Genomic DNA, 22,587 nt, shown 5'->3' with positions numbered 1-22,587 from the left:
TCACCAAAACTGTTACTATTCAAAGGAGTCAAGAACATAGATGTTCTTTCATGAAATGTATCCTTCATTAGCTTACTTTGAGAAAAGGCACTTTCAGGATTTAGTATTTTCATTTCATTAGCTTTAACTCCTAATGTTATTAGCAGCTGTGATATTTAGCATTGATTTCTTATAAAGGAACTTTCAGGTGAAGCAACTCTTTTGTAAGACAGCTAGATTTTCTGAAGTTTGTTTCCAGTCTATAAACCAGTCATTTCTTTTTTGAATGCCTGTTTCCTTGTCTCCTTATTAGATTTGCAAAGGAATTACTCATTGCAGGCAGTTTGTTCAAGGCAAAGAACTTTATTTTCCCATAAGTTTCCTCATATCTAAAACAATGTTCAGTGTATAAACTGTTTTCTCTTGCTTTCTTAAGGATTTTAAAGTGGCTTGTTTGCTCTTAAAGGTAGCTTTTTGTCATCCAACTACCGTAAAAACTTTGCACAGCTATTAGGGTAAATAAGGCATTTTACCAAGGGAGCCCCAAACCTCGAAGCACCTAGTTCCGTATCCTTTCAATTTTTCATTGGAACTGACACTTAAACTCTTAGACGATTTTCCTCGTTATTCTTTTAAAAGCTGTATTTTAAGTTTACCATGAACGTATTTTCGAGCTGACAAAAGTGTTTCAGGGCAATGTCGCCATCTTTAGCGGAAAAACTACCTTCCCAGAATGCATTTCCCTTATATCAGTCCCTTATTGCAAGCTAGCTTTTGGACTTCATTTCCCACAGTTCTTTTCAGGTCTGAGAGTCAACTGGTTCTTTTTTACCAGACTTGCGTACAAACTCTTGCCCAGGAGGTTTGAACAAAGTTTTTTGCTTTTGGAACGGGAGTATCAACCCGGGACTTGTAGAAAAGCGGATAACTGTGGCGTTCCCACTGGTTTTAGCTTTGTTTGTTCATTGGCAATCTTTCCCTGGGTCCTGCACCTTCCTGCCTCAGCTCTGTGCTCCAGGAAGTTTACAATTGCAGGAACCCTAGTATCCCCGAAATGCACTCCAACTCAGAGACGCTGGCCAGTCGCCTCTGAATTTTTGCTCAGAAGCTAGGATACCACGCTAACAGTTTGCATTGCTTCAGGGGATCTTTGCATTAGGATGATTAGGAGTACCTTTTCATTCTGAAACACTCACTCAGAAACAAAACCCTTGATGCCTCAGCTTGGCATAACTGAAAAGTTTGGCTCTTTTGCTTTTCTCAGGTAAAGTTTCCTGCCCTTTTGGGCTCTCTGTAGCTCTTTACCCACACTCTCCCAAGCGTTTCCCTCAGGGGACTCTGACCCACTGCCTTTTACTAGCTTGAAGAGACAGAGCTTAGAGGATTTTAGGAACTTGTCCCTGCCTCCTGCGTTGCTGGAAGGATTTTTAAAGCTTGAAAGAGAACTTAGATTTTGCTGTCTTAAGAGGTTTGTTTTCCCTTAGAGCTAATCACTGATGGTCCCCATACTAATATCTTCAGGTGATTCTAATTCTTGTCCTTCTGAGAAAGTTTAAGGCTTTAGTTTTTAAGTTTGAGAGCTTTTGAGAGATTAAGGCTTTTTAGGGAGATTTTTTTCCCCAAAAATTTTCCAAGAAAAGCTTTTCGTTTAAGAGAAAGATTTTTTCCTCCCAAAAGAGAAAGACTGCCGGGCAGTGGTGGCGCAGGCCTTTAATCCCAGCACTCGGGAGGCAGAGGCAGGCGGATCTCTGTGAGTTCGAGGCCAGCCTGGTCTCCAAAGCGAGTTCCAGGAAAGGCACAAAGCTACACAAAGAAACCCTGTCTCGAGAAAAAAAAAAAAAGAAAAGAAAAGAAAAAAAAAGAGAAAGACCAACTTTTCCCAAAACTTCTGAACTTTAAACTTTCTGGCTTTTTACACCCCCATTTTTGCCTCAGGGAGAAAACACTTTCTCCTGATGCTTGGACTTAGCATTTCAGCTGTCCCCAGGACAAAAGCTTCCATAGGAAACTTTTTCTTCCCCATAAACTGAAAGAAGAGCTTTTTTTATTACCTGTAAAGTCCAAAGAAAGATTTTTCCCCCAGTTTGCATTCATAGCCCCCAAAGTTAGAAAATTGAAGAGTTTTTCTGTCTAGTTGCCTTTTTTTCTACACGATCTTACATTTCTAAGTTTTTCTACACTATATTACTACCCTATACATTATACTTATTTTTCACAGAGATTCAGAAAAGGATAGAAGATAGAAAATTTTGACAGAAGAGAATTTTGCGCTGCAGCATTGGACATCCTTCCAGTCTGCTTTCCTCCTTTTCTCTCGAAGATAAAACCCCTGCCCCTCAATTTTATATATATAAATACATTCCATAACACTGGCATGCCTTTCCACTGGCAGGGCTGACTCAGCACTTTCACCAAAAATTCTGTAATAAAACTATTATTTTCCTTTATCTTTAGTCCCTATTACTTCGTCTTTAGTCCATGTTCATTTGTCTTAGTCCCCCCTTTTTCTTTAGCTCCTGTTCATGGCGCCATTCTGTGGGGCGTTTACCCACCAACCCCACAGTTCCCCAGAGTTTTCTTGAGTGTGAGCAGCAGGAAATATTAGATAAAAAGATTTATTGTGGAGAATCTTGCAGAGATAAACAGATAGAAAATAAAGGATAGCCTCAAGAGGGCCTGGAACCTTTTCCAATGGGCCCCGACTGTCTCTGCCCCAGGGTTTTTATAGAGATGCCAAGGGGTGGAGCAAAAGACCTCCTCCCCCAGCACAGCCAAGTGCAGACCATCTCAGACACCTGCACTCAAGCCCGTGGTCCTAATTATCCTCTATGTGGACATGCTGGGTAAAGCCACGAGGAACCCGAGAACGGGCTCCCACAATACAGGGGCTGCAGATATAGCTCAGCAAGAGAGCATTTGCCTAGCCTCCATGAGGGCCTGGGATCACACACAAAAATATACATAGAAGCCAGGCAGTGGCAGTACAAGCCTTTAATCCCAGCACTCAGGAGGCAGAAGCAGGAAGTTCTCTGAGTTTGAGGCCAGTCTGGTCTACAGAGCGAGTTCCAGGACAGCCAGGACTGTTACACAGAGAAACCCTGTCTCAAAAAACTAGCACACACACACACACACACACACACACACACACACACACACACACACGCACACACAAACACACAATTAAGCTGACCAGATCCCTTTCCCCCATGGGGGCCTGGTGTACAAACAGCACACTCTTTTGGAGTGAATTCACCGTATTGCTTATATGAGCTACCCTAAGGGACCTGGGAGACAATTTTCTGATGGCTCCTTTTTTTTAAAGATTTATTTATTTATTATGTATACAGTATTCTGCCTGCATGTGTCCCTGCAGGCCAGAAGAGGGCACCAGATCTCATTACAGATGGTTGTGAGCCATCAGAGACTTGAAAAGCCATCAGAGGGCTGGAGAGATGGCTCAGTGCTTAAGAGCAGTGACTGCTCTTCCAGAGGTCCTTAGTTCAATTCCCAGCAACCACATGAAGGCTCACAACCAACTGTAATGAGATCTGGTGCCCTCTTCTGGCCTGCAGGGACACATGCAGGCAGAATACTGTATACATAATAAATGAATCTTTTTAAAAAAGTTTAAAAAAGAAAAAAAATCTTACACAAACTCCTGCCAGGTATAGTAGCATGTACCTTTAATCACAGCACTTAAGAAGCATAAGCAGGAGGGTTTCTGTGAATTAGAGGCCAGCCTGGTCTACAGATTGTGTTCCAGACCAACCAAGGCTATGCAGTGAGACCCTGTTTCAAAAAAAAAATGCTTGGGGCTGGAGAGATGTCTCAAGAGCCCTGGCTGCCCTTGCAGAGGACCCAGCTTCTATTCCCAGCACCCATATGGCTGCTCACAATTGTCTGTAACTGTGCTTCCAGGGTATCTGATGCCCTCTTCTGGCCTCTCTAGGCACCAGGCACAAATGTAGAGCACAGCCATACATGCAGGTAAAACACCCATATATATAAAATAAAATATTTTTTCAAATTTCAAGTGCACTGGAGGTATTGAAGACACCACATATACAGTGGAAGTGGGAGAGGCAGGAAGTCCGTATCTCTTCTGACCAGTGAGTCCCTTGCCAGCATCTAGAGACCCAGGCACACAGTCAGGAGATGGCACCAGACTAGTAGAGGCTGCTTCCCTACCTATAAATAAGAGTTTCATACAGCTGCTCTGTGGAGGACTCATGTAGAGCAGGGTGACACACCTACAAAGGGTGCTATTAAGAGGAACAAGCCATATGCAGGACTGTAGCAGCATAGTTCTTTTTGTGGAAGATATTCACTCCTGGAGTCAACATAGGGCACCAATGTTACCAGCTGCAGCTGCTCCTGACTGCTCAGAGGGCATGAAAGAAGCCTGTGCACGCACTTCACATGTAGAATTACAGAGAATGAGGCTGCTTGTCCATAGATGTGCTTCCTTCTGTGACAAAAGAGGTAGGAAACACTCCCAAAATTAAACTGAAGATATTTGTGCTTTCTTCTTTTCTTTTTTCTTACTACTCGGGATAGGCTCTCACTGCATAGCTCTGGTAGGCTAGAAATGTGCTTTCTTCTCTTCCTTCTTTCCTTCTTTGTTTTTTTTTTGTTTGTTTTTTGTTTGTTTGTTTGTTTGGTTGGTTTTGTTGTTGTTTTCAAGGCAGAGTTTCTCTGTGTAACAACCCTGGCTGGGAACTTTCTATATAAACCACCATCAGTACTCAGGTCACCCCAAGCTAAGCTGTCATTCCGTATCCAGAAGGTCTCATTAACCATCTCCCCTCCAGCATATGGGCTCCTCCATTTTTCTTCCTCATCTCCATGCACTCTTTCTATGATGACCAGCTTGTAGAGAAAGGACATCCCAGGGTAGAGCTCCTGAATTCTACCATCTTTGCCACCTGCACCTATATGGTACCAGGCTTTCAAGATCCTATGTCTATACCACCAAACACACCTGCAATGCATTTGTTTCTTTCCATGGCTATAGCATCCCTGATCCAGGCTTCCCCACATTCTCCATCCTAGGGCCATAGGTTTGCACTTGACCAAATGTAAAGCTGTCAAGAAAGCCTGGGAAGGCAAGCTCAAGTTCTGGAACCTAGCAGCTGTGACCATGATTTGCTGACCTTTGCACCCTTGCAGTTCACCCTTCACCAATCTTATGCTCCAGTCAGGGGACAAATACTACTTGCTTCTTCAAAAGAACAGGGGCATGTCATCCATTTCCCTCCTGTTCTATGCCTGCCAAGGTTTACAGTTCAAGACCACATGGCCAGATGGATATAGGTTGGAACCCTGTAGGTAACTCTTAGCCTTGCCACTTACTAGCCATGAAACTTCCCTTGCCTTGGTTTCCCCATCAGTTGCCTGGAGGAAATGACCAAAGCTTTCTGGAGTCATTAGGAGGACAAAATGTGTTAATATCATTGGATATTAATATTTTCTTTTTCTCTACATGTTCAATGGGCACTTTGTGGGAGGCTAGGAAATGCTCACCTTGGGCAGTGGCCTGTTGTTAGCAGCTCCAGTCAGGTACCTATAGCCAGTCCTCAACTACATTTGCTGAAGTCAGCACAGGGAGCAAAAGCCTGCCTTCTGCTGTTAGACAAAGGGGCGGGCCAGAATGGGTTGGGCTCTCAACCTGGGATCGCTGCGATGTGTTGGGCTGGGCATAACTGCGTTGTGAGTCAGGAAACTGGAGCTCCCCTGGGACCGCTCCTAGCTAAGCAGCTGCTCCCCAGACCATTAGTGGTCCACCAGGTAGGTAGAAGCTGGGGCTGGTTTGGATACCGTGTGCAGGGACCACTGGGCCTAAGGACACTGCTTCAGGGCTGCTAAGGGCAGGGAGAAGATAGGATCTGTTGGGCTGACTAACTGGAGTCAAGCAAAGGTCATCAGACACCAATCTGGCTCCACAGAGACACCTGTGGGATACCTGCAGGCATGGTGTCCCCCAGGAGGGGTTGGCACTGGAGCTAGGAGAGTGAGAACTCTCTGGGTCTGACCCAAAAATGAAAAAGCTGGTGCCAGCCTGGAATGGGGTGTAATGTAAGGAGGCACCTCACCCCCACAGCCAACCAACCGGCTTAGCCAGATGGCAACAGCCACCTGCCTCTTCACCCTGGAACTTGCTGCTAATGTGAACTATAGACGTAGCAAAAACCCTAAGCTGAGTAAACATGTCCCTGTACCATGGGCCTTAAGGTTAGCTGGCCCCAAAGTTGCCTTAAGAGTGCAGTAGGGAGCCAGCCGCTACTGCCGCTCCCTTCCCTCCTATGGTGGAAGGCCCACCCTGGGAGGACCTTCCTATTCATTCCATGTCTGAAGCCCAGGGCTCAATTCTGGTAAAGTTCCCTACGGTCCCTGTGCCTCAGCCCCTCCCGTGCATCGTCCTCCGCTGGCTTTCCCCACTACCACACTGTAACTGGCACAACTTGGCCAGTCCTGGGGGTAGGGCTGGGTGGGGACAATCTTCTTTCAGGCCAGGAGGCGGGGGAGAAGGTCGTCTTCATGGGCTGTCTTTGTCAGCGCCTCCTCTGCCTTAGCCTGGACAAAGGCAGGCATTGACAGCTGGGACTGGCACTTCAGCCAGAAACAAGGCTACTGAGGCCAAGGCTGGCATTTCAGGGGCTCAGAGCCTTTGGCCCTGTGGTGGGGGCTTGGGGCTATCCTGTGCTCTTTATAGGGATGCAGGGAAACTCAGGGAGGGAGCACTCTGCACTGGCACAACAGTTGTGGGCCACATGGGGATAATTGGCTCAAGGAAACCCTATCCCTTTGTCTCTACATCTCAGGGGGTGTCTCCCTGGAGACCGGGAGTGGCAGGGAGCCCCCTGGCTAGAACAGCCCTGGTGGGGGTAAGAGCACCAGATAGCAGGTCCCTGGCCTGGGCCTCTGGACAGAGGGGACATTGTTGGGGTGGAGGCAGGGCTGCCTTGGCCAGGCCACTATTGACAAAGCTGCCAGCTGTGGTGGAGCCCGGTCGCCAGGCCCTTGCCCCCTCCCCTGTCTCCTTCCTCCCCCAGGGCCAGCATGAATGGGGCTGAGCCTTGACTGTCTCCCTCCCACTCAGGACAATGCCCCCCACAGCCATCTTGTGCCCATCGCCACTGCCCTGAGGCAGCTGATGTGAGGAGACCCCATTTCTGCACTCCGTAATGGTGGTAAGTGTCTGGGCCCTATATTCCCAAAGATGTCACTGCGAAATGCAGAGAGGGATAAATTTGCCCAGGCTAGGCATAGGGCAGCCTTGCAGGGAGCTTCTATATCCTCTGCCTTCTTGGGTAACAACCTCATCTCCTCCATTACACACACTCAACTTTGTCACAGAGACACATGGGCACTAAAGGAAATTGTCTTTCCTGTCTGTGCTCTCAAGATAAGGGGACCTGGGGTCTTTCTGAGTGGCAGTAGGTGGCTTCTGTCTGACACATGGCTCAGTTCAGGATCTGTCACCAGCCCTTCCCCTCTTGCTAGAGCTCTATTCAGGATCAAATCTGTCTGAATGGCACCTAGTTGGGCAGTTGCTCAGTGGCTGCTGCTGCCTGCTCTTGGGTTAGAGGGGAGTTGGGGGCTGGCCCTTCCCCTCAGTGTCTCAGATTCAGGGCCCCTTCCACTCACAACTGGGGCTACCTCTGTCCTGCTTCCCTACTCCCTGTCCTCTGCTTCAGTCAAGCTCTCTCTGACCTTTCTCTCATGTCTGTCCTCATCAGTGCTCCTACACTGAGACTGATCTGGAGCTAGGGCCCCACAGACTCGAGCTGTTGGGGTCCATCACTCTGGCACCCTGAGCTGACTCCTGGTGCCCCAGAGTTCCCCAGCACCCTCCAGGCTGGCTCAAAGCTCCCCTGTCCACCCAGTGTTTGTCTAAGGTCCTGACGCTGGCCACCTGTTCATTACTGTTTTGGGGGTCAGTATGCCTGAGTCTGGTTGCATCTTGGCCAGAAGTCAAAGCTCTCTTTGGCTGTCTCACTGAGCTAGTAAAGGTCCCTCTATGCAGCTGGCTCTGACTACCTAGAATGGGCTTTCTCTCTATCCCTTTTGCTATGTGAAACCTCCCTTGACACATGATGGTGTGGCACCTCTTGTCTCTATGTTCTTTCTTTGTCTGAGTGACCATACTCAGTTGCCCTGCAGATATGGCTTTCTTCTCCCACATCCCCTTCCTTCTCCTGCCCCTCTGTCACTCAGAATCCCTCTGTCATGCCCATATGGCTTCTCAGGGTCTGTCCACTTTATAGTTCACATGCATTTAAAGCAGAAGATTAAAAAAAAAATCGTTTTTTTTTGTGTACCCTCATTCCCATCCTGTCTCTTTCTCCAAATCTAGGATACTTTCCTTGTCCTTTCTGTCCTCTCCCTGGCTGCCTCCCCCTGAGCCCCCCCTCTTCTCTCTCTCTCTCTCTCTCTCTCTCTCTCTCTCTCTCTCTCTCTGTCTCTCTCTGTCTCTCTCTCTCTCTGTCTCTCTCTTTCTCTCCTCTCTCTGTCTCTCTCTCTGTCTCTCTCTCTCTGTGTCTCTCTCTCTCTCTTCTCTCTCTCTCTCTCTCTCTCTCTCTCTCTCTCTCTCTCTCTCTCTCACCATTTTGGCCTTCCTCTGATCCTGTCTCTTTCCCACTTTAGTTCTCATTCTCTCCCTTGCCTGCTTCTTCTGCCTGGTGGGGAATGGAGTACCTTCAGCATTCTCCCATCAGGCCTCATGCTGACTGACTTCCTCCAGGCTCCTGTGATGGCTCCCTGGCCTCTCTTCAGCCTCCACCTTCTGCTGCTGTTCCTGCTGCTGCTGCCCTTGACCAGAGCCCATCGCTTCTCTGTACACAACACCAGCCTCAACCACCTGGTGCTGGAGCCAGGCCAGGGCACACTCTACGTGGGTGCCGTGAATCACCTCTTCCAGCTCAGCCCTGAGCTGAAGATGGAGGCTGTGGCTGTCACTGGCCCTGTCATCGACAGTCCTGACTGTGTGCCTTTCCATGACCTGGCTGAGTGCCCCCAGGCCCAGCTCACTGATAATGCCAACCAGCTCTTGCTAGTGAGCAGCAGGGCCCAGGAGCTGGTGGCTTGTGGGCAAGTGAGGCAGGGTGTGTGTGAGAAGCGGAGCCTTGGGGATGTGACTCAGGTGCTGTACCAGGCTGAGGACCCTGGTGACGGGCAGTTTGTGGCTGCCAATACCCCAGGAGTAACCACAGTGGGCCTAGTGGTGCCCTTGCCAGGCCGAGACCTCCTGCTGGTGGCCAGGGGCCTGGCAGGCAAGCTGTCAGCAGGGGTACCGCCCCTAACTGTGCGCCAGCTGGCTGGCCCGCAGCCTTTCTCCAGCGAAGGTCTGGGACGACTCGTGGTGGGAGACTTCTCAGACTATAACAATAGCTATGTGGGGGCTTTCTCTGATACCCACTTTGCCTACTTTGTCTTCCGTCGGCGTGGAGCCCGGGCCCAGGCTGAATATCGCTCCTATGTAGCTCGTGTCTGCCTTGGAGATGTCAACCTTTACTCCTATGTGGAAGTGCCCCTTGCCTGCCATGGCCAGGGCCTTATCCAAGCTGCCTTCCTTGCTCCAGACACATTGCTAGGCGCATTTGCAGCAGGCACAAGTCAGGCACAGGCAGCCCTGTGTGCCTTTCCCTTAGCTGACCTGGACAAGAGTATGGAACAGGCCAGGCGACTTTGCTATACCACTGGTGGTCAGGGTCCCAGTGGCATGGAAGAAGCCACTGTGGAATATGGTGTCACATCCCGTTGCATCACCCTGCCTCCGGTGAGTGATGAGAGCCTGACTCCCAAATTTTGACCATGGGTTCTGTCTTCCTTTTCTGTTCCTTACTCTGCCCTGCCAGCTCTCTCCCTCTGTGGTATGGGACAGGGGTACTCTCCAGGAATAGCTACTGGTTAACCTCTTTGCTAGCTATATCAATAGGTAGCAGATGGCTCTGTCTCCAAGCTCCGACCTGCTCTCAGCCTTTTTCTTTCTGTCTCTCTTCCTCTGTGGGACAAGTTGTGATGTTGTAAGGCTTGGGGGACCAGCTTTCCAGACCCTCCTGGCCAGGATGCTCTGGTTCCTGATTCCTCCCAACTCCTTTTTCACTGGCTGTAGGGGTATCCTCTGCTCCCAGGGGAGGGCATGCCCACCCTCCTGGGTATTGATTCTCCACACCTTGCCTATCCAGGACTCCCCTGAGTCATACCCCTGTGGTGACGAACACACCCCCAGCCCCATCGCAGGCCGCCAACCCCTGGAAGCCCAGCCTTTGCTACAGCTGGGACAGCCCATCAGTGCAGTGGCTGCTCTCCAGGCAGATGGGCACACGATAGCCTTCCTGGGAGACACCCAGGGCCAGCTACATAAGGTGAGATCCCGACCAATGGGGGTGTTCTTAGATGGCCTCCACACTTTCAGGCTTGGCCTGGCTTTGCTGCTTGTCCAGGTGGCCCTACCACTTGTGGTTCAGGAAAGCCTCAGGACACTCTACCTCTCAGCTGTGCCCCATTGGTGGGTCAGAAGGCTTCATTGCACCTGGACATCTGGTATGATCCATTTCCTGCTCTAGTCCCCAAATGAGATACTACCCAGGAACCTCTGGAGGCAGCTGCGCCTTCTCCTAACCAATGAGAGTGATGCTGAAGGTGGGTGGGGATGGTATGTAGACAGGCCCAGAGGACCTGAGCTCAGAAGTAGCCTGGACTCAGGATTCTCTCTAAAACAAACCCTGCTTCCCAGTGAACTTTTTGTTTCTATAGCTGTTGTCGTTCTCATATGGCAGAATGGCCTGATATTCAAGAGCCTCAGCCAGGGCACTTCTACTGCCCCAGCCTTGTTACTTCCTGGAGAGTGGATTAACCTTGAGGGTCCTGAATGAGAGAAAGTGGTGTGTCTGTATCTTGATGGCCTAGCAGGAGGGGCGTCTGGTTCTGGAGGAACAGGCTACTTCCTGAGAGTTTTTATGTTCCTGTAAAGAAGACAGGAAAGCATGTGCCTTCAATGGTCATCATTAAGTCATCAAGAAAGTTGGTCTTGGCTTGGCAGAGTGGCCCAGTCCTATCTTTGTGCTCCTGTCCAGGTCTTCCTAAACAGCTCCCAAAGCCAGATATACCATTCCCAGCAAGTGGGGCCCCCAGGCTCAGCCATCAGCCCAGACCTGCTGGTAGACAATAGTGGGAACCACCTCTATGTCCTGACTGCCCAGCAGGTAAGGTCTGTCTCTGGAACTGGGTGTGATGTGTCTAAGTGACCTGAGTCTTTATAACCCACCTTTACCTCTCCCTCACTGCCCATCCAGGTAGACCGGATTCTTGTGGCAGCCTGTCCTCAGTTCCCCAACTGCACCACCTGCCTCCAGGCTAGGGACCCACTGTGTGGCTGGTGCATCCTTCAGGGCAGGTGAGCATGGGCCCAGGCTTAAACCAACTGGCTCTGGGGGCCAGGAAGCTGACTGCAGAAGCAACTGTAGGTGTTCCAAGAGGCCCACTTGGCTCAGTGTTGCTGAGCTCCTTAATCTCATCTCAACTCACCAGGTCACCATTCATCTCTCATTCCAGTAATCCCACCTCAAGCCCGGCCTCTGACACCTCTTCCAGGACCCATGACTTGCTGTTGATGTTCCTTGGTCCACTCCAGCTTTCCTCCATCCTGGGCTGTCAGCTCAGGACTAATTTATGAAAACCTGAATTGTGGGCTGGGAATATAGCTCAGTTAGTGGAGTGCTTGCCTAGCATGCATAAAACTCTGGGTTCAACTCCTACCACGTATAAGCTAGGCATGGTGGTACACACCTGTAATCCCAGCACTTAGGAGGCAGAGGCAGGAAGATTAGAAAACAAGGTCATCTTCAGCTACATAGTAAAGTTTCAGGCCAGCCTGGGAGACATGGGCCCTTGTTGGAGGAGAAGGAAAGAGGGAGAAAGGAAGGAAGTGTTTTCCTCTTACTCATAGTGAAGGCTAAAGCCTGCACCCTGGCCATGAGGCCCCATGCTCCCTCACTCCTCCTCCTTGCTGCACTCCAGCCAAGCCATCCTCCTAACCCCATGCCAGGGAGCCTGAGACTCACGTGGTGAACCAATGGGCTCCTACCTGGCAGGTGTACTCGGAGGGGCGAGTGTGGACGGGCAGCCCAGCCAAACCAGTGGTTGTGGAGCTATGAAGACAACTACTGCCTTCACATTCAGAGCCTGCTACCAGCCCAGCACCCCCGCCAGGAACAGGGCCAGGTGAGGCACTGACATTGATGGTTTCAGCCAGTGTGGCCATTGTCTCTGGGAACACAATCTTAGATGCTTCCTGTCCACTTCTTCCCTAGATGCCTCTGCCCACAGCCCCAGCATGATACTTACACCTCTCTGCTCTAGATCCATCATCTCCCTGTTTCCCTCTCATGTGTCATAGGTCACTCTGTCTGTTCCCCGGCTGCCTACCCTGGCTATGGATGAATACTTCCATTGTGCTTTTGGGGACTATGACAGTCTGGCTCATGTGGAAGGGCCCCATGTGGTCTGTGTCACCCCTCCTGGAGATCAGGTGCCACCTAACCCTCCAGGCTCCGGTGAGTGGACCTTTGAGTAGGGATCCTGGGGTGGAACTGGAGCAGGCAGGAGCTACAAGACCTTCTCTGCCACCACTCACTGTCCCCTTCCAGATCATGTCACCTTGCCCCTGGCTCTGATGTTTGAGGATGTGGTTGTGGCTGCCACCACCTTCTCCTTCTATGACTGCAGTGCTGTCCAGGCCTTGGAAGTGGCTGCCCCGTGAGTTCCTGGATCTGGCTCCTGATGGGTAAGGGTGGAAATCCAAGATGGTGCCCAGCCTGAGAACATCCCTGCCCCTCCAGGTGTCGCACTTGTGTGGGCAGCCTGTGGCGGTGCCACTGGTGCCCCCAGAGCAGCCATTGTGTATATAGCGAGCACTGCCCAGAGGGTGAGAAGACTGTCTACAGTGCCCAGGAGGTGGGTATGATCAACATAAGAACTCCTTGCACTTGATCGACCCAAAAGGCTATCCCAGCAGGACAGGACCAGACCTACCCAGGAGTGGTCCCATGCAAGTTTGAAGGGCTAAGGCTGTCCTTTCCCTAGGTGGACATCCAGGTTCGTGGCCCAGGGGCTTGTCCTCAGGTTGAGGGCCTAGCAAGTCCCCAATTGGTGCCTGTGGGCTGGGAGAGCCATTTGGCCCTGCACATTCAGAACCTTCACTATTTCCGAGTGAGTAGTCAGGTGGATGGGGGAATGAATGAGGGGAGAGAAGACAGTGTCCACAAGACTGACATTATGGCATCTGCACTTTCCAGGGTCTGCCTGCCTTATACTACTGCTGGCTAGAGCTGCCTGGAAAACTGCAGAAGCTACCTGCCTTCCTAGAGGAGACATCCAAGGACTCTGGCCTCATTCACTGCCAGGCCCAGCAGGTGAAAAGCTGCTTGGTGTCTTGGGCAGCCCCACTCCACTCAAACACACACACACACACACACACACACACACACACACACACACACACACATACACACACACATACACACGCGCACACACACATATACACACACACATACACACATACACACGCACGCACACGCACAGACACACATACACACACAGAGAGAGAGAGAGAGAGAGAGAGAGAGAGAGAGAGAGAGAACGCTCTGCCCAGTCCCTCTTCTACTTACCATTACTTACAAAAGCCCACTCTGTGCTCAGCATGTATCAGGAGCAGGGTGCCTGCAGCCTCTGTTCCTCTGCTTAGAGATGCAGAGGACAATCACACCCATTCTAAGGACAGTGTTCTGGAGGAACCAGGAGGGAGAGATGTCCCAAGTGGGGTTCAAGCCTGACCCTACCCTCTGCCCACAGTTCCATCCCTCTATGTCCCAGAGGGAGCTCCCAGTGCCCATCTATGTAACCAGAGGTGAGATCCAACGGCTGGACAATGCCCATGATCTTCATGGTGAGCCCTGAGGTGACAAGGCAGGTGGGGGCAGGATATGAGGCTCATGGGCAGTGGCTCAACATGCTGCCCCACCTTCCCCAGTGACTCTGTATGACTGTGCTGTGGGTCACCCTGACTGCAGCCATTGCCAGGCAGCCAATGGAAGCCTAAGCTGTCTGTGGTGTGGCGATGGCCAGCCTTCCTGCCGCTATGGGCCACTGTGCCCACCAGATACTGTGGAACAGCTATGCCCTACACCCACCATTGATGTGGTGAGACTCTCCCCCCTGTAGTTCCTGGCTTCCCCATTCCCCAAGGGCCCTGCCTCCACTGTCCAATACTCTCCTACATCAAGCCCCTTGCCTCAGACTCCTAGACTCTAGTAGTTTGATCCAGACATTCTCCAGTAGTTGGCTAACTGGGCAGCACCACTGAAGAGTAGGATGTGGTTTTGGGGGATCCTATCTGCCATCCTTCTCTGCTACAGATTGAACCCCTGACTGGTCCCCCAGAAGGTGGCTTGGCCATCACCATCCTGGGTTCCAACCTGGGCCAGGCCTTTACTGATGTGCAAAACGCTGTGACTGTGGCTGGCCAGCCCTGCAACCCTGAAGCTTCTCTCTACCGCATCTCTGCCCGGTGAGGCACCTCAGCAGGCTGGGGAGGATAGGGATGCTATCCAGAGTAGGCCTTCAGAAATTGGCGACCCAGAGAGAGGGGAGGCTTGCAGCCAAGAAATGTGAGGGCCTGAGTCAGAGCACAAAAGGGAAACAAGCGGCAGAGGAAGAGCAGGCTCCAGGTAGCCCCTGAAAGACTCCCCCAGGGCTTGAGCAGCTACTGGACCTTGATTCACCAGGATTGTGTGTGTGATATCCCCTGCTCCCAATGGCACTGCTGGGCCTGTCCAAGTGGCCATTAAGAGTCGTCCTCCCGGCATCTCAACCCAGCACTTCATCTACCAGGTCAGTAACTCCCCCAAGGTGGTCCTAATGCAGGGTATGCTGGGAAGGAGGACTATGTAAAGATGTCAAACTGGATCCAAGGGCAGCAGGAACTACTGCTGCTATGTCCAAGAAGGAAGGTGCATGTTCTCAGCGGAGAGCGGGCTAGGGGCAGTGCTGTGATGACATGGACACTATCACTGGCAGCTGTCCAGGAGGCAGGCAGGCAGTGCAGAAGCAAGAACAGCAGACAGTCAGGGTGACGTGCGTGCAAAACTTGTTGCAGCCCCAGTAGAGGATGTGGAGAAAGTAGGGATACTCCTAGATGCTAGCTGGAGCCCTGGGCACATGGTTGGACCACTGTGGAATGGAAAGCCCAGGGTGAAAGTAGGACCATTAGAGCAAGTTTTGCTGCTCTAATTGGTGACTGGATCCTAGAGCTTAGAGCTTGGGAGGTCCCAGGTGTAAAGTGCCCCCCAAAGGGAGGTGACAGCAAGGGCATGGGCAGACAGGAGGGGAGCTAGCCTAGTCAGAAAAGGTGGAAGAAGAAAGGCATGGCACTTCCAGAAGTAGGGTGCAGTCAACTGAAGCCCCTGACTCAATAAACCAATAAATGGGCCTTTACCTCAAAGCTAGAGGGCTTTAAGGGTGGGCCTTGTGTCTACCCCATCCTACTCTGTTCCCCAGGACCCTGTCCTGCTAAGCCTGAGTCCTCAGTGGGGTCCCCAGTCAGGGGGTACCCAGCTCACCATCCATGGGCAGTACCTCCAGACAGGAGGCAACATCAGGGCCTTTGTAGGTGACCAACCTTGCCTCATGTAAGTATCCAACACAGCTCACCTGTCAAAATGAGCCTGGCCACTGTCAAATGGAGGACCATCCTATACAATGGGGCAGTGCATTCAAGGCTTCCTTGAAATTCTAAACAAAGTGGTACTAGCAACCTCTGCCCCTGCTGAGGGAAGCATGTGGGTCTCTTCCTGAAGGACTGGGCCAGGTCTAAGGCTGAGCCCAAAGTAAGAATATCCCTTCCCCTGCAGCCAGGAGCCTGTGTGTCCTGAAGCCATCATATGCCACACCATGCCCCAAGCAGAGCCAGGAGAAGCAGTAGTCCTTGTAGTCTTTGGACATGTTGAGCGCAAACTGCTCACCACCCCATTTCGATATACTGCCAATCCCCAGCTGGTGGCAGCAGAGCCTAGTGTCAGTTTTCGGGGGTGAGTACTTGGCCAACCTGCAGTGAACTACTGGAAAGATAGGGTACTAAGGCTGAGCTACCCAAGATCCTCTCAACTCTCTGACTTCCATCCTGGCACAGGGGTGGACGACTGATTCGAGTCAGGGGTATAGGCCTAGATGTCGTGTGGCAGCCCTTGCTGTCTGTGTGGCTGGAGGATGAGGACCAGGTAAAGGCTTTGGGGGGCCAGGGCCAGGATGTGAACCCAAGGAGGAACTGCGGTGCCCCTGCTGCAGATCCCCAGGGTTGTATCCAGCTTGAGAGTGGCTTGCTACAGGTGAGTCCCCTATCACCACTAGCAGAGAATAGGGTCATCCCCAGGGAATGCTTAGTGAGGGGGCAGGGATGATCACCAAGACCACTCACTGATCTGCATTTCTATCCCCTCCAGTGCTCCACTCTGTGCTCTGTTAACTCATCTAGCCTCCTCCTGTGCCACAGTCCAGCAGTGCCAGATGGGGCCATCCCAAAGAGGGTCTTCTTTGCCTTAGACAACATGCAAGTAGACTTTGCCAGTGCTAGTGGGGGCCAGGGATTTCTGTACCAGCCTAACCCTCGCCTGGTCCCACTTAGTCATGAAGGACTCACTCACCCTTACCGCCTCAAGCCAGGTCATGTCCTGGATGTGGAGGTAGGTGTGCCACCAGTGTGCCATTGCTTGGGCACTCATCACCCGGAGGAGGATGGGGGTGGGATTCCACAAGCTCAGGCTCCTGCTATGTGTCCCAGGGTGAGGGCCTCAACTTAGGGATCAGCAAGGAGGAGGTGCGGGTGCACATTGGGGATGGAGAGTGCCTGGTGAAGACGCTGACGCTTACTCATTTGTACTGCGAGCCACCCCACCATGCCCCTCAGCCAGCCAATGGTTCAGGCACCCTGCCTCAGTTCGTGGTGAGTGTGCGCCCCTGGTGGAGGGCCAGCATACTGTAGGCCCATGCTCAGGAGCCCTGCTCCCCCAGGTGCAGATGGGCAATGTGCGCCTGGCTCTGGGCCCTGTCCAGTATGAAGCAGAGCCCACGATGTCCACCTTTCCTGTGGAGGCCCAGGTGGGCCTGGGCCTGGGTGCTACTGTGCTGATTGCTGCAGTGCTGCTCCTCACACTCATGTACAGGTGAGGATGCTCCCTCTTCAGCACATGTGGGCAAATTTCCCATGGCAGGCCCCAGGCCAGGGGCCATCCTAGTCTGGGCCTGTGGCTGATGCCTAAACTCTGGCTCCAGGCACAAGAGCAAGCAGGCCCTGAGAGACTATCAGAAGGTGCTGGTGCAGCTGGAGAACCTGGAGACTGGTGTGGGCGACCAGTGTCGCAAGGAGTTCACAGGTGTGTGAGGGTACAGGTGGGAGGACAGGGAATCCACCAGGCCTGAACCCACATCTTTATGGGTCCTGGCCTGCAGACCTGATGACTGAGATGACAGACCTCACCAGTGACCTAGAGGCCAGTGGGATACCCTTCCTGGATTACCGGACATATGCTGAGCGTGCCTTCTTCCCCGGCCATGGTGGCTGCCCACTGCAGCCAGAGCTTGAAGGGCCTGGGGAAGAAGATCGCTGTGCCACTATGCACCAGGGCCTTACACAACTCTCCAATTTGCTCAACAGCAAGCTCTTCCTTCTCACAGTGAGAGCCACATGGATGGTGGGGACAGACAGGGAAGGGGAGTCTCAGCTGGTAGGGAGGTGGGGCTGGGGACTGGCCAGACACAGGTAGGGACATGGCCACAGAATAGGGATGGTATGGGGCTTTGTGGAGTGAATACCAACTTCCTGCCTAGCTCATCCACACTCTGGAGGAGCAGCCAAACTTTTCCCAGAGGGACCGCTGCCATGTGGCTTCACTGCTTTCCCTGGCTCTGCACAGCAAGCTTGAGTACTTGACCGACATCTTGAGAACTCTGCTTGGTGACCTAGCAGCCCATTATGTACACAGGAACCCTAAGCTCATGTTACGCAGGTTGGCCTTGACCTGGGTGTGGGGGCAGGGACAGGGGCTCATCTCTGACCCATTCCCAATATATGCTGAGTGGGATCTGGCCCTGAGATCAGGAGCCAAGAACTCTAGGAGTGGGGTCAGAGAGAATTGTAGGATTATCCTCACCAGGGCCCTGGGGCCTCCTTCACACAGGACAGAGACCATGGTAGAGAAGCTGCTCACCAACTGGCTATCCATCTGTCTCTATGACTTCTTAAAGGTGAGGGCACTTTCCAGCATGCCTCCCCAACACTTAGAAACTTCTGCCTGCTTGTGGTCTCCATAACTGCTGCCCAAATTCCCCAGGACCCCTGGCTGAGGCTTAGGGTGGGTCATCAAATGAAGGTCATGAGATCCTGTTCTCTGCTTGGTGGATCCATGAGAGGCCTAGGACAAGAGTGCTGGATAAGGGAAGGCATTGTGCTCCTTCTCCAGCTGACTGTTAAGCAGGGACAAAAAGGGCTTGGGGCCCAGCCCAGGGGCCTGTGTTAGCTGGCTGGCTTTTGCTAATCCTTGTTGTAGGCTGCTAACTACCCCTCCCAGACCCACCATGTCCTCTGCTGGGCTTTACTGGGTCCACTAGCCCTGTGACCAATGTCCGGCACATCTTAACGGTTGTAGGAAGTGGCTGGTGAGCCACTGTACATGCTCTTCCGGGCCATCAAGTACCAGGTGGACAAGGGCCCTGTGGACGCTGTGACAGGCAAAGCAAAACGAACTCTGAATGATAGCCATCTGCTACGAGAGGATGTGGAGTTCCGGCCCTTGACCTTGATGGCACTAGTGGGACCTGAGTCTTGTGGGGTAGCAGGGAACAGCGAGGTGCAGCGAATGCCAGCCCGGGTGCTTGACATAGACACCATAACCCAAGTCAAGGAGAAGATGTTAGATCAAGTCTACAAGGGAACCCCCTTCTCTCAGAGGCCTTCAGTGCACTCCTTAGACCTTGGTGAGAAAGCCAGCCTTACTCCTTGCTCACCCACTGCTCCTCCCACACCTGCAGTTGCTCAGTTCCTGCTAATAAGGAACTCAGGAAGCAGGCTGTGGGCTTATGGGCTTCTCTGAGTCCTTCTAGAGTGGCGCTCAGGACTAGCTGGTCACCTAACCCTGTCAGATGAGGACTTGACCTCCGTGACTCAAAACCACTGGAAGAGACTCAACACCCTGCAACACTACAAGGTGCTAGTGGGCAGCAACAGGACAAGGTTGATGGGCAGGGACTGCCTCCAGAATTAACATGTGAAGGGAGCCCCTTTGCTTTCATTTCCCATCTGCAGGTCCCAGATGGAGCAACAGTGGTGCTCATTCCTCAGCTGCACAATGGTGACACTGTCTCCCAGAGACTGGGCCAGACTGGCTGCCCCTCTGGAGAGAGTGAGTCCCTTGGTCTAGACATGCTCATCTGCCAGGAGCACCAGCAGTGTTCGGGTGACCCAGGGTTAGATTCACTAGAACCCCAGGCTGGGCCAGCAGTCCTGGCCATCCTATCTGCCTCATCTGGGTTTCCTACTCCTCCTTGCCAGTGGGGTAGCCAAATCTCTAGGCTGAATCAAGTTGTGGAAATTCTGGATGCATGGGATGTCAGGATGAGCAAGTTCCTGAACCACCTCTCCCTCGTCCCATACCTTCTCCCTCCTTGCTCTTTCCTCAACTCCACCCCAAGAGAAGTGTGGCCTATATATCTTAGGTTGCATGTTGAGGGCAGAAGCATGGAACTGAGGCCAAGCTTCTGTGCTCGTAGACATCCCCATGCTGGAAGATGGTGAGGAGGGTGGAGTTCGGCTCTGGCACCTGGTGAAGGCCACTGAGGAGTCAGAAGGGGCCAAAGTGCGGCACAGCAGCCTCCGGGAACGAGAACGAGAACGGGCAGGAGCCAAGGCCATTCCTGAAATCTATCTCACCCGTTTACTTTCAATGAAGGTTGGTGCTGCCAGGGGAGCCAGGCAATGGAACAGGGTTGTCAAGGAATTATGATGGAGTTGAAGAGGAGGTGTGGTTCTGATGAAGCAGGGATTAGCCCCCTTCACACCCTGCCTTCATGTGGTCCTCATGACCTGCCTGCAGAGAACCTTGCAGAAGTTTGTGGATGACACCTTCCAGGCCATTCTTAGCGTGAATCGGCCTGTGCCTATTGCTGTTAAGTACCTATTTGACTTCCTGGATGAGCTGGCAGAGAAACATGGCATAGAGGATCCGGAGACCCTGCACATTTGGAAGACAAACAGGTACCTTTCCTGTTGACCCCTCTCCTTCCCACTGTGTTGGTGGTCTATTGAATTTAAAAGGACATGTCCTCATCACGACAGGGTAGCAAGTCCAAGATAAGAACTCAGACTTTACAGCATCATCCTGAGTATCTGCCCTCACTCCCCAGCCTGGACTAATAATAGGAGAGTCCAAGCTCAGGTCACTTGGGCCATGAGGATAGCTTCTCATGGAAAACAAAGCCTGAGTTCCCTGCTGCCTAGGTCCCCAGCTTCAGGACAGACATCTATGTGGAGGAGTGGGGAGCTGAAATACAAGGGGAGGTCGCCACAACAGTAGGCCAGGCCTCATCTCCACACCTGACCTGTACCTACAGCCTACTGCTGCGATTCTGGGTGAATGCCTTGAAGAACCCACAGCTCATTTTTGATGTGCGGGTGTCAGACAACGAGGATGCCATCTTGGCTGTCATTGCACAGACCTTCATCGACTCCTGCATGGTCTCGGAGCATAAAGTGGGCAGGGTGAGGGCATAAGTAGGCCACTGGAGGCAAATAGAAGAAAAGTTTGTGGGGAAACCCAGTACAGAGCCTGGGTGCTGAGAGGGATGGCGTCATGGAAGTGGTACAGGTGGCTCTCCTACCCCCGTTTACACTTCTCATCTCCTCTACCTGGAGCAGGATTCCCCGGTGAACAAACTGCTCTATGCCCGGGAGATCCCTCGATACAAGCAGATGGTGGAGAAGTAGGTATCAGAGCCTTTGGGGCTGGGGATCAGAGATACAGGCTCCTAACCCTGCTGACTTCTCCAGGTACTACGCAGACATTCACCAGAGCTCTCCAGCGAGCTATCAGGAGATGAACTCAGCTCTGGCTGAACTCTCTGGGGTGAGGCATGGCCCAGGGGACCTAGTCCTCCACATTTAGGGGGAGAGTAACTGGCAGAGTAGGAGTGGAGGGCTTTGGGTCTTGAGGTCTGGGATAAGATACTCACTGCCCTCCACATGCTACTCATAGAACTACACCTCTGCTCCCCACTGTCTGGAGGCTCTTCGAGAACTTTACAACCACATCCACAGGTATTATGACCAGGTGAGGCCAGAGCACTCTTGAGGGGAGCGGGTAGGCACTTGGAGGAGGTGTAGCTAAGACAATGACCCACAGAACCTCCCTGATGGGAAGATAGGGTTGGGGGTGGCCCAATCCAGATAAAGGGAATGAAGGAAGGGAGCCATCATGTGCTGGAAGGGCCCAGGTTGGGAGGTAGCCCTGGTTTTCACCAGGGCCTCCCTGGGCAGGTCTCCAGGAGAGCCCCTACTCTATCACCCAGGCCCTTGTTGAGATGGAGAAAGGACTGGATAGCCCTGGTCTGATGGGCAGAGGAGTGGGATTTCAGGCAGGTACACTCTACTGCCCTGACAGATTATCAGTGCCCTGGAAGAGGACCCCGTGGCCCAGAAGATGCAGCTGGCTTGCCGCCTGCAGCAGATCGCTGCCCTGGTGGAGAACAAAGTGACTGACTTGTGAACAAGAGCCACAGTGGTTACCTGAGACCTGCCAGCTTATAGAACAGTAGGCAGGATCCACGACCAAAGTGCTATATGTCCCTGACCAAGCAGTTCCTGAGGAGGGGTCAGCAGGACTATATAGAGTGCCTTCCACCACCCATCTGGCTTGTTTCTAATTTATAATGATCCCTACCATCTTTCCCACTGTATTTATTTGCTTGCTGGAAAATCACATCTGGAAATAAAATAGAAACACATCTTAAAAAAAAAAAAGTCCTAATTCACCACCCCTGCTTTTCCCTGCCAAGTGTGAACTCTCAGTACTCCCTGGGGCTAAGGTGAGAGGCATGAGTAAGGGTTGTGGGGGAACAACCTGCATCTTCACCTTCTAGATCTAGGATGCTACTTCTCCCAATACCAGGGTTTACTCCCCAGACACACCGACTCTGCACAGGGCTTCTCTACAAGCCTTTCGTCTGTTCACCTTTGCCCTTGGTCCAATGGCTGTAATCTGCCATCATTGGGGAAAGAAGTAATTAATCCTTCCATACTTTGCTCTGTCCCTCATTTCCTGACCTCTCAAGCCCGGCAGGGAGGCTATCGTCTCCATTTATGCTAGCCCTATCTTTTTTTTTTTTTTTTTTAAGATTTATTTATGTATTATGTATACAGTGTTCTGCCTGAATGTATGCTTAGATGCCAGAAGAGGGCACCAGATCTCACTATAGATGGTTGTGAGCCACTATGTGGTTACTGGGAATTGAACCCAGGATCACTGGAAGAGCAGCCAGCAGCCAATGCTATTAACCTCTAAG

General features: G+C 51.9%; 1 protein-coding gene and 1 pseudogene across 7 annotated transcripts; both read left to right on the top strand.

Annotated features, from left to right (window-relative positions):
• Positions 1-3,149: 3,149 nt before the first annotated feature.
• On the top strand, positions 3,150-3,276 carry LOC121825929 (small nucleolar RNA SNORA70; annotated as a pseudogene).
• A 2,363-nt stretch (positions 3,277-5,639) lies between these two features.
• Plxnb3 (plexin B3) lies at positions 5,640-22,045 on the top strand. Of its 7 annotated transcripts, none has more exons than XM_042269459.2 (36): positions 5,640-5,766; positions 7,079-7,169; positions 8,723-9,757; positions 10,167-10,346; positions 11,058-11,186; positions 11,277-11,377; positions 12,075-12,204; positions 12,380-12,536; positions 12,630-12,738; positions 12,822-12,936; positions 13,066-13,191; positions 13,278-13,394; positions 13,834-13,927; positions 14,012-14,181; positions 14,397-14,548; positions 14,766-14,871; positions 15,538-15,668; positions 15,891-16,067; positions 16,169-16,364; positions 16,479-16,718; positions 16,817-16,978; positions 17,053-17,198; positions 17,308-17,408; positions 17,485-17,708; positions 17,863-18,041; positions 18,213-18,279; positions 18,681-19,008; positions 19,135-19,238; positions 19,337-19,433; positions 19,801-19,979; positions 20,124-20,284; positions 20,641-20,788; positions 20,945-21,009; positions 21,077-21,152; positions 21,282-21,356; positions 21,595-22,045. In XM_042269459.2, the coding sequence occupies exons 2-36, from the start codon at positions 7,164-7,166 to the stop codon at positions 21,778-21,780; spliced, it is 5,769 nt and encodes a 1,922-aa protein (XP_042125393.1). In that variant the 5' UTR covers positions 5,640-5,766; positions 7,079-7,163; the 3' UTR covers positions 21,781-22,045. The 7 variants fall into 7 exon arrangements, with proteins under 7 accessions (XP_042125393.1, XP_076418189.1, XP_042125391.1 ...); XM_076562074.1 differs by having other exon boundaries at positions 17,047-17,198; positions 21,687-22,045; XM_042269457.2 differs by having other exon boundaries at positions 17,047-17,198.
• Positions 22,046-22,587: the final 542 nt, after the last annotated feature.

The sequence above is a fragment of the Peromyscus maniculatus genome, chromosome X (assembly GCF_049852395.1).
Source record: "Peromyscus maniculatus bairdii isolate BWxNUB_F1_BW_parent chromosome X, HU_Pman_BW_mat_3.1, whole genome shotgun sequence".
In the NCBI taxonomy this organism is placed as follows: Eukaryota; Metazoa; Chordata; class Mammalia; order Rodentia; family Cricetidae; genus Peromyscus; species Peromyscus maniculatus.
This window is presented reverse-complemented; position numbering and strand designations above follow the sequence as displayed.